General features: G+C 45.6%; 1 protein-coding gene across 1 annotated transcript in view; it reads left to right on the forward strand.

The window, feature by feature from the left end:
- Positions 1-10,410, forward strand: part of RPRD1B (regulation of nuclear pre-mRNA domain containing 1B) — an 82,381-nt gene extending 71,971 nt beyond the window's left edge. The window contains exon 7 of the mRNA XM_006102015.3: positions 9,701-10,410. Within this exon, the coding sequence (XP_006102077.1) occupies positions 9,701-9,811 (111 nt within the window). The 3' untranslated portion in view covers positions 9,812-10,410. The remainder of the gene's footprint in view (positions 1-9,700) is intronic.
- Positions 10,411-11,400: the final 990 nt, after the last annotated feature.

The following is an 11,400-nucleotide window of genomic DNA, read 5'->3' on the forward strand; positions in this document are numbered from 1 at the left end:
TCCACTCAGCATGCTCTAGGCCAGAGCAAAGAGCCCTGAATTGGGAACTCAAGTGAAGTCCCAACTCCATCACGGCAGAGAAGTCAGGGCGGGGCTGACTTATCAGGAAGACTGGGTGTTCCCTGGTCTCCCTGGAGGCCTTCATCCCCATCTCCAACACCGACCACGACAAGGACAGGTAACGAGCACCAGCTCCAGACTCCAATGATCTGTGTCCGAGTCCACATGTCCTCACTTAACTGGCACTTTGGCCGAGTGGCTTCACCTCCCTTGTCTTGGTTTCAGCATCTGTACACTGGGGATGAGAATAATGGACTCTCTCTTAGAAGGTCATGGGGATTTAATGAATCATATCGCTAAAGTAAGCTAAGCCAACGAAGTATTTGTTAAATAAATAAAATCTGTTTGCTGATATGAGACAATCTGTGAAACACTGGGCATGTGAGCCTAGGATGTGGCTCAGCTGGGCTCAGCCTTACTTCCCTGTAGGTCCTGGAGCAAGAACTATGTCCTGTTAAGTTACCACTGTTGTGCAGGTGCTGAAGAGGGACACTGGCTAATTGCAGGAGGGTGGCCAGGCTCAAATTTAAATTCAAGCCCCTCCCAGGAAGGAATAGATGTCCTGGAGTGGATTGTCTGCAGACAAGGGGAGGGCAAGTCTGGTGGTGCTCATGGGCTGTAGGTGAAGGTGAGCATGGCTTTGCTCTGAGGGCAGGAGATGGAAGTGTTAGTAGGGAGGGCTTCTGACTCATCAGGAAGACTTGTTGCTCTGCAGGGCTGGCCCACCCTTCTTGTCTAGGGTGCTATAGGGAGCTTCTCGATGAAGGTAGAGAGTTGGACAAGATAAAACACATGGGTTCCTCCCAGAGCTAATAGTCCTGGCCTCTAATGATTCTGTTGGCATGGAGATATGGTTACTGATAAGTGTGGTGGGAACAAAGCCATCGCTATTTTAAAGTTCCAGTGTGACGCTTGCCAAGAACTCGATTAAGAGTATCTGCCCTGATTCTGCCTCTTGATGAAGTGCTCATTGGCCTCACATTGCTAGAAGGCCCCCCCGCCTCACTCCTCCCATAGATTATGAAACAGGGGTGGTGGTGACAGCTCCTGGCAAGGTCACAAAGGCAATTTGAGAGCTGTCATTGCTCAAGAATCCAAAGGTGGACCTGCAACCCCTTTTTTGATATCAGCGGCAGCTGGCCTTGCAACTTCAAAAGGGCTATCCAGACCTAGCCCCTGGTTTGCCCAGAATGCAATGGCATCTGGACTTCATTTCGACGGACTAGAAGTCTGTGAAGTCATTCCCAAGAGTGGCTTTAGTACCTGCCTCAGCCAAAACAAGCATGGAGAGACCTGGTTATGAGGCAATTAACGTTTATTAGGCTCTGGAATTACATTCTGGCATGACCTGTTATTCATGGATTCAGATACACCGTGATTCAAATCCAGCTCTCCCTCCCCACCACCACCTCCTTGACCAGCCTTGGAGCAGACTGGCATTGAGCTCCCTGTCCCTGGAGACATCAGACAGAACCTATGGGACCACTTCTCCAGGGAGCCTCAAATCCAATAGAATAGATGCCACAAACTCTAATGCCTCGTGGCCTGGGAGGGCAACAGAAAGGAGGGAGTTTGGGCAGCCGTGGGCAGGTGAGTGTGTGACAACCGCTATGCAGTTCAGCCAAGTGTCCGCATGACAGGAGGCAGAGCAAGCGTTGCCAGATTGTCTGATTTTTCTTTGAGAAGGCGGAAACCTGGATTTGTATGTAAAAATCTCTCATTTTTTTCAATACTGGCACATCATTTGAATACCAGGTGGGCATTTTTTCAGTACCACTTTGTTTTTGCAATACCAGTTTGTTCGCAGTATCAGTGCATTTGCTTGTTTGCTTTGAATCGCCAGATTGCCACTTTTGCAAGTCGAGTTACTTTCCGCAGAGGATCTAAGACTCGGCAAAGTTGACCATAGTCTGAGGAAGGACCCGTTTCCGAGGAGGGTCTGTTAGTCTCGGATCAGAGTTTGCAGATGCCTTCAAGTTAATCCGGTCCCCTACTTGCCGCCGGCCGTAGAGACAGGAGTGCTGGCATGAGAAGAGGAGGCCCCAGTTCTAGTCCCTGCCCTGCCACTGATTTTGTGTGTGACCTTGGGAAAGTCTCTGGCCTTCTCTGGCCTCAGTTTCTTCTGCAATTGGCCAGATTACCTCACGTCCTGGCCCGCTCAAATGGTTAGGACTCCATGTGGGAGGAACCCAAAATGTTGACTTTTCAAAAGCTGGGCTGGTTCTTGATTTGGGGTGAAAAGACTGTTTTCAGGACCAGTCATGCATTTTTAAGGAGTTCCAAAACTAAGAAAAGAATTTACCAGAAAGGAGGTTTTGCCGAAGGTTTCCAGGGTCTCTGTGCCAAGGCCTTAAGGCTAATGGAGGTGATCGCTGGCATCTGCCCAGTGCCAGTGGGAAGTTCAGGTGGTGATAGGCAAATGGGGCTAATGGCAGATGGACAATGGCAGGTGAGGGGTCATCAGAGGACTGGCTTCTCCTCTCTGTTCTCACTCACCCTGCAGCCCGGGAAGTCCTTCCCTGTCCCTGGGCCTCAGTTTCCTCTTCCAAAAACAAGGAAAGGTTTCTGAGCCCCCTTTGAGCCCTGGAGATCTGTGATTGTAATGAATCCATGTTTTTAAAGTTGTGATTTTATCACAAGAATTTTAATTTTTAAAAAATTCAACAGATGTGCCCTGGCGGGTGGCTCAGTTGGTTGGAGCGTTGACCCATACGCCAAAAGGTTGCGGGTTCGATTCCCGATCAGAACACGTACCGAGGTGGTGGGTTTGATCCCTGCTTGGGGCGTGTATGGGAGGCAACTGATCAATGTAACTCTCACATCGATATTTCTCTCCCATCCTCTCTCTCTCAAATCAATTTTTAAAAAACATATCCTTGGGTGAGGATTTTTTTTTAATGTTCAATGGGTGTTTCTTAAGCACCCACGGGTGATAGGCACTAGGGATGCAGCTGGCAAAACCATATACAGTCCCTGCCCTCGTGGCACTTACAGTGCTGGTGAGGGGACACAGACAGGGACCAATAAGATAGAGAACAGTGTGCCTAGCAAAGTGCTATGACATGAGGTCGAGTTTTCAACAGGAGACTGAGCCAAGTGAGGGCTGGATGGGGACAGCTTGTGCAAGAAAGCAACTCTTGAGCCAAGATCCAGAGGGTGATGAGGGGTCACCTAAGTGAACGGGACAAGAAAAGCATTCCTGGGAGAGGAACAGCATGCGCCAAGTCTGTGCCAGGAGGGCACAAAGCACGTTCAAGGCACTGAAAGAAGACAGTGTTGCGAGGTGAGGCTGTCGAGGTTCAGGTGAGTCTTGTTGTTTATGGAGAGAACGTGGGTCTTCGTGCTGAGACTGTGGGAAGCCTCAGAAGGGTTTTCAGCAAGGAAAGACATGGTCCAATCGGAAAAGACTCCGCTGACTATTATTAGGAAGACTCAGATGACGGTGATAGGGATGGGTGGTGATCGAAGGGAGCAGAATACATGCAGGGGGACAAGTGCGGAAGTGGTGACATGGTGGCCACACCCAGGTGCAATACAATGGGGGCCTGGCTGGAGCCGTGACAGTCAAGAGAGAGCAAGTGGTCAGACTTGAGAGCTATTTAGGTTATTGAACCAACAAGGCTTGGCAATAGGTGGGATGAGGAGTTGAGACCAATTCCTGGCTCTTTGGGCAGGAGCACCTGGAGGTGAGCCGGACTTAGGTCTGTGTGTGTCCCAGGAGCAGCCCCCGAGGCAGCCGCCTCTGAGACCCAGTGGTCCCCTACTCCTGTTTTTCACACCCTGTGTCATTCCCTCCTGAGTGTGGACTGGACTCAGTGACTTGCAGTGAACAAACACAGTATGTCAGCGGTGATGGATGAAGAGGCTGGGTTATAAAGAGACTGTGCCTTCCATGGTGGGTGCCCCTCTTGCTCTCTCTTCATTGCTGGCGTGGGGGGAGGCCAGCTTTCTTGACAAGAAGAGGTGGCCCTGTGGGGAGGCCCGTGTGAGCGCTCTTGGGAATGGCTATTGGGGAGGGAGGCCTGCCAACAGCTACGTGAGTTTGGAATCAGATCTGGCCGCACCCCCCCCCCCCCCCCCCCATAAAAGCTTGAGAGATGACTGCCACCAAGGTCAACACCTTGATTGCAACCTCGTGAAAAACCTTGAGTCAGAACCACCCAGGGAAGCCACTTTCAGATTCCCACCACACAGAAGCTGCGAGCTAATGTTCGTTACTCCCAGCTGCTAGGTTTGGGGGTAATCTCTTAGGTGGCAATAGATAATCAATACAACCCTCCTTCACACAAGCTGTGCTCTCAGCTCCCCTGGGGCTGGGAAGAAAGGGGTTAACCCCAGAGCCTAGGCCTGGGGGGCAGGGGTTGGAGGGAGCAAGGTTAATGCCTCCAGCTCGAGAGACAGTCCATTAGAGATTATCTAGCGGCTCAGCCAACACTTGGGTCTGCTGCCAGCTACCCTCCCCCATCCCCCCATCCTGTGGTGCCTGTCAGAGCAGGGGCCCGGAGCGGGGCATCCTGGAAACTGACAGATTTATTAACAGCCTCGCCTTTCTGCATCTGTCCACAGTGCGCCAGCTGCAAGTAGTGCCGGTTTGGCCATGGCCGTTCCCTGGCAGGATCAGGCTGCCTCAGCTCCGGGGTTGCAGCATCTTCCCAAGCTCATGGCTCCAGCTCCACTGTGGTGAGAGTCCAGACCCCAGAAACTGCCAATAACCACAACCAACATGTCTGGAGCACCCTGTGTGATGAGCCCTTACATTCACCATCTCATTCACTGATAACCCTTCTCAATGACCCCGAGAAGCAGAACTGCCTCTGAGCCCCATTCTGCACATGAGAAAACCGAGGTCCAAGGTCATGTGGCTGGAAAGTGCAAGGCTGCCTGACTCCAAAGAAAGCAGCTCTACTGCTGCATGTGGCTCAAACCAGGTAGCGTGGGGTTTCAGAATGTGTGGTCTGAACTGACAGTGTTCCAGTCCCAAGTCCCACTTACTGTGGGACCCAGGGAGCTAGTAATAGACCCACCTCCTGGGATGGATGGGTGACTTGGAGAAGTCAAACGCAGACAGCCCTTAGCACAACGCTGGGCACCTAGGAAGTGCTCCGTGTGGCACTGTGTGTAAACGGGGTCTGTGGGTTGAAGACCCAGGACTCTTAGCAGTAGGGAGCCTATGAACAGAGAGCCTATGAACAGAGTGACCTTTACCCTTTGTGCTTATGGAGAAGCCCCCAGCCCAACACCCACCACCCTCGGGGAGAACTTGGACTAGGAAGTAAGTCTGCTGGGGCCGGGGAAAGGGGAAGAGAAATAACCGTTGTGGGTTTTCTCTGAAAGCAGAGCCTGGGAGAGGGGAGTCGACCCCGATAAGATTAAGACTTGTTACAAACATTTCCTGGAGTTATAAATCCTGGCGCGTTTTACGGGTTTACCAGAAGGATTAAGTTGACTTTGAGAGGAGCCAAAAGAGAGGAGAAAGGCCACTCCGGGGGCTGAGTGTAAGAAGAGCTGAGGGCCAGCCTGGGGAGGGCCAGCCTCTCACTCGAGCCCAGGTTCTTTCCCAGCACCCCTGGACGCAGCCCATCCTGTCCCTGCTTGAACCCTTCCGGTGACGGGGAGCTCACTCACACAGGAAGGGCCTGTTTCCACAGGTTCCTCTCTGAATGTTAAGAACAGCTTCTCGCCCCCAAGTGCAAAACTTGCCCTCGGCGGCTTCATCCAGTAACTCAGTGGGTTGTTGTATGGAAACATATTTTTAATATATTTATTTTGTCTCTAATACAAACACTAAATCTTCTTGTTCATTTGGATAACATTGTGGTCGACTATTTTGAGGTTTCTCTATACATAATTATATCACCTTTGTTGTCATAAGGAACTTATAGATAATTTTTATGAGTTTATTTGAGCCCAAACTGACAATTGCCAGGAAGCCAGATCTCAAATGCTCAGGAGAGTGACAGTTTTGCAGCTTCCTCTTAAAAAAAACAAAAAACTTTATTGATTTTTAGAGAGAAAGGAAGGAAGAAGAGAGAAACATCATGTGAGAACACAACATTGATCAGCTGCCTCCTGCACAGCCCCCCACCAGGGATGGAGCCTGAAACCTGGCCATGTGTCCAGACCTTTCGGTGTGACGCCCAGCCAACTGAGCCACACCGGCCAGGGCTCCACAGCTTCTTTTATGCATTGGGAGTTAAGGAGGGAATGAAAGGAAGATTCCACGAAGGTGGGGGGAAACCAGGCAGGGATTGGATTATGGGATAGTTAGCAAAATTATGTGCTTCCTTGAGGGTGGTTGCTTCCCAGGGGTCTGTAAAAGAGAGTTACTCTGGCATGTTCAAGGTGTGTTAACCTCCGTGCACAAGAACGATGGACAGGGCTTGCTGAAAGCAAAGATAAACCTTTTACTAAAGAAGTTTTGGGCCTGGGGCAAGACTGCTCACCAGACCTGCCTGCTTAGGAATTTATGATCAGATCACCCTGTGAGGTTACTTTCTGTAGAACCCCCTTTTGTCCACACTTTCGAAAGATGACTTTTATTTCTTCTCCAAATCTTATCCCTTTTATTACCTTACTGCACTAGTGAGACCTCCAATAAAATGTTGAAAAAAAATGGGTGCTGTGAACATCCTTGACTTGTCTCTGGTCTCAAAAAGAGAAGCTTGCAATATTTTACCATTAATTATTAGCTGCAGACATAATCTTTATTAGAGTAAAGAAATTGTCTTCTATTAATAATTTCCCACATTATTTTTTAATTTTAAAATCATGAATACATATCAATATTTTATCAAATGGTCTTTTGCATGTTGTTTTTTGTCCTTTAATCAGTTTATGTGCTGAATTACATGAATGGAGCCTCAGCAATCTTGAGAAAGAAGAATGCAGTTGAAGGGATCACAATACTGGATATCAAAGCCATTGTAATCAAAACAGCCGGGTATTGGCACAAGAACAGGCATATAGATCAATGGAACAGAACAGAGACCCCAGAAATTGACCCAAGCCATTATGCTAAATTAATATTTGATGAAGGAGGTAAGAGCACACAATGGAGTAAAGACAGTCTCTTCAATAAATGGTGTTGTGAAAATTGGACAGATACATGCAAAAAAATGAAACTAGACCACCAACTTACACCATACACAAGAATAAACTCAAAATGGATAAAAGACTTAAATTTAAGTCATGAAACCATAAAAATCCTAGAATATACAGGTAGTAAAATCTCAGACATCTCCCATAGCAGTATTTTTGCCAATATGTCTCTTAGGCAAGGAAACAAAGGAAAAAATAAACAAACGGGACTACATCAAACTAAAAAGCTTTTACACTGCAAAAGAAACCACTAACGAAAAAGAGAACGCATTGTATGAGAGAACATTTTTGCCAATGATACATCTGATAAGGGGTTAATTTCCAAAACAGTATATAAAGAACTTACACAACTCAACACCAAAAAGACAAACAATCCAACTAAAAAATGAGCAAAGGACCTACCTGAATAGACACTTCTCCAAAGAGGACATACATAGGGCCAATAGATATATGAAAAAATGCTCAACATCACTAATCATCAGAGAGATGCAAATTAAAACTACAAAGAGGTATCACCTCGCACCTGCCAAAATGACTACCATCAATAAATCAACAAACAACAAGTGCTAGAGAGGATGTGGAGAAAAGGGAACCCCAGTGCATTTTGGTGAGAATGCAGACTGGTGTAGCCACTGTGGAGAACAGTAGGGAGTTTTCTCAAAAAATTAAAAATAGAACTGCCTTTTGACCCAGTGATCCCATTTCTGGGACTGTATCCTAAGAATCCCGAAACACCAATCAGAAAAAATATATGCACCCCTATGTTTATAACCAAGATCTGGAAAGAGCCCAAGTGTCCATCAGTAGATGATTGGATACTAGCAAAAAGCTGTGGTACATTTACACAACGGAATACTATGCAGCTGTAAAAAGAAAGGAATTCTTACCTTTTGTGACAGCATGGATGGACCTGAAGATTATTATGCTGAGTGAAATAAGCCAGTCAGACAAAGACAAATACCATATAATCTCACTTATATGTGGAATCTAATGAACAAAATAAATGGATGAATGAAACAGAACACGAGGAATGGATACATGGAACAGACTGACAAATGTCAGAAGGGAGGTGAGTGGAGTGGATGGAATGGAAGAAGATTAAGAGAACAGCCAAAGAACATACATGCACAGCCCATGGACACAGATAACAATGTGATGAGGGCCAGAGGGAGGGGAGGGTGGGGTTTGGATGGAGGTGGGCAAAGGAGGGAAAAGGGGGGGGGATGTAATAATGTCTGCCATAAATATATAATTTTAAAAAATCAACCTTGGGTTCCTGTGATTAGCCCATTTTAGTTGTGGTACTTTTTTATAGATTGATGGATTTTTGTGGTTAACACTTTATTAAGGATATTTCATTCAAGTTTCCGAGCAAAATTGGCCTGTAATTTTTTTCTTTTCTTTCCCCCGCCCCCATATCTTTGTCCTATTCTGGTGTGCAGGTGATGTTAGCCTTATAAAATGAATTGGGGGCTGTCCCCTCTTTCTCTTTTCTTTGGAAGAGATTGTCAAAGACTAAAATTGTGTCATCTTTGGATATTGGAACTTGTCAGTGAAGCGATCTAGAGTTGAAGTTTCCTTTTTGGGAAGGGTATTTCAGAATCCTTCACTGATAGAGGATTTCTTAGTTTTTCTGTTTTGTCTTGAGTCAAAATTAATATTTTATGCCTCTCTAGGATGTTCATTTCATTTAAATTTTCAAATGTATTGACTCAAAGTTGTTCAAAACATCCTCTTTTTTCTGTAATGTTGGTAGCATCTATAGTGACATCCCACTTTTAATTCCTAATATTGTGTGGGTTTTGTGTGTGTGTGTGTGTGTGTGTGTGTGTGTGTGTGTGTGCCATTTCTGTTTTTCTCTAGGGAAATTTTATTCAGGAGGTTGTCAATTTTGCTGTCTTTTCAAAGATCCGACTTTTGGCTTTGTTGGATTAACTCTTTTAATTTTTGCTTTCTTATTTTATTCATTTCTGTTCTTGCCTTTATTACTTACTTTTCCTTACTTTCATTATATTTGTTTTAATATTATTTTTCAAACTTCTTGAGGTAAAAGTTTATTTTATCAATTTGCAGCTCTTCTCTGACATATGCATTTAAAACTACAAAATTTCCTTCTATGTACTGATTTACCTACACCTACAAATTTTGATATGGATTTTCTTTGTTATCAATTGATTCAAATATTTTCTGGCTTCCTTTATGAGTTCTTTAATTCATGGGTTATTTAGAAGTATATTTTTAACTTCCTTAGCATATGGAAAATTTTGAATCATCTCATTATTGACTTATACTTCAGTTATAATGAATAGCTGTTTAGATAACATGCTCCATGCGATTTGGATTCTTTAAAATTTCGTAAGACCGGCTTTATAGCCAAGTTATAGTCAAATTTGGCAAATTGTCATATGTGCTTGAAAATAAGGTATTGGATGCAGAGTTATCTATATATGTCCATTAGGTCAAGCTTGTTCATTGTTTTGTTGAAATCCAGTGAATAGAGTCTGCAAATGCTCACTCCTACCTGGTTCTCTCTCTTTTCTAGGGACATTGGCAAACTACGTTTCTCAGTACCCTTGGAGCTAGGAGAGACCACGTGACCAGTTCTAGCTTAAGAGATGTAAATGGGCCCTGGCTGAATTGCTTAGTTGGTTAGAGCATCATCCTGATATGCCAAGGTTGTGGGTTCAATTCTTAGTTGGGGCACATACAAGAATCAACCAATGTATGCAATCTCTCTCCTTTCCTCTTTCTCTAAAATCAACAAAATATATACATATATAAAAAGAGATGTGAATGGAAGTGAGACATGTAACTTCTGGGCCGAGGCATTTAAAGCTTGTGCTATCTTCCCACGTTCTCTTCTTGAGAAGCATCTGTGGAAACCACAGGATAAATTGGCAGAAACATGTGGTGGGAGAGCCTGGGTCCCGGGGTCACTGCATGGAGGAGAATAGCCCTGGCAATTGCCTGATTCCACTGGACTCCGTGTGAACCATGAGCCTGTGGGGTATTAAGCCACCAAGACTTTGGATCTTTATGTTACTGCAGTATAACTTACCCAGTAAATACATCTTCTATATCCATACTGACTTTTGGTCTTCATGTTCTGTCAAACACTGAGAGAGATGTATTGAACCTTCCACAATGATTTGAATTTGTGTATCTCTCCTTAGAGCTCTATCAGTTTTTTGTTTTGCACATTTTGAACCTATGTCATTAGGTTACAGAAAATTAAAATAGTTATATGTTCTGGCAAATGAAAACATTTACTCTATACAGCGCCCTTCTTATTTCTAGCAATATTTTTAATGGTGTTCTTTGAAATACAAAAGTTTTAAATGTTTATGAAGTCCACTTTATCCGTCTTCTCTTTTATCCCTTGTGCTTTGGGTGCTGTATCAATTGCTCTATTTTTTTTTTCCACACGGGTGGGTTCAGTTTGTGGAAACTCTCCAGGTTGTTATAATCTGTACACTTTTATGCATATGTATGTAAGACTTCAATACAAAGTTTTTTTAAGGGGCTGATAAGAATTGCAACTTTTCCCACTGGGTCGTTGTGAGGACTGAATGGGTGGCAGGATGGATGCACGGTGCTTAGCACCGCACCCGGCACCACTTGTTGCTCAATCATGTCTGCCGCTGTTGTTATTATTGTTTAAATCTAGCTCTGCCTCTCATTGGGTGGGTAGTCTTGGCCCCAAGTCACTTCACTGGGTCAGGTCTCACTCTCCTCATTTGTACAACGGGCTAGTACACCCCCTTCACTAAGGCTACCAGGCTCTCAATGACACAAGATACAACATCGTCAAGCTTGAAGTCCACTGCAAAGGCTTGGGTCAATAAAACAAGGAAGGAGAAAGAGAAAAACCAGGTTCATGACCGAGAGAGACAAAATGCCAGGGCTGTAAAGATCCGGGTGGCTGCCAAGCTCTGGCTGGGAGCCCCTTAGCGTTTCCATGAGAGGCCGGCCAGCCCTGAGAAGGAATGAAGGGGGAGCTGGCCAAGGGAGCGTTGGCTTCCAGGTGAAGCCGGGCCTGGTGGTGCCAGGGTGACCGACTGGTTGTAGAATCATCAGAGACCACACCTCCCTCTACCCTCTAGGCCCCCACACGAGTTGCTCTTATCTTATTCCAGTTCCCCATCGTTGCCCAAACAACCCTCTCCACCCACCCCTACCTCCTCTATGCCTGCCTTGCCCTTGAGATCCCACCCAGGAAATCTTCTCTGCCCTTCCGCTCAC

This window comes from Myotis lucifugus, unplaced genomic scaffold (genome assembly GCF_000147115.1).
Source record: "Myotis lucifugus unplaced genomic scaffold, Myoluc2.0 scaffold_393, whole genome shotgun sequence".
Classification (NCBI taxonomy): Eukaryota; Metazoa; Chordata; class Mammalia; order Chiroptera; family Vespertilionidae; genus Myotis; species Myotis lucifugus.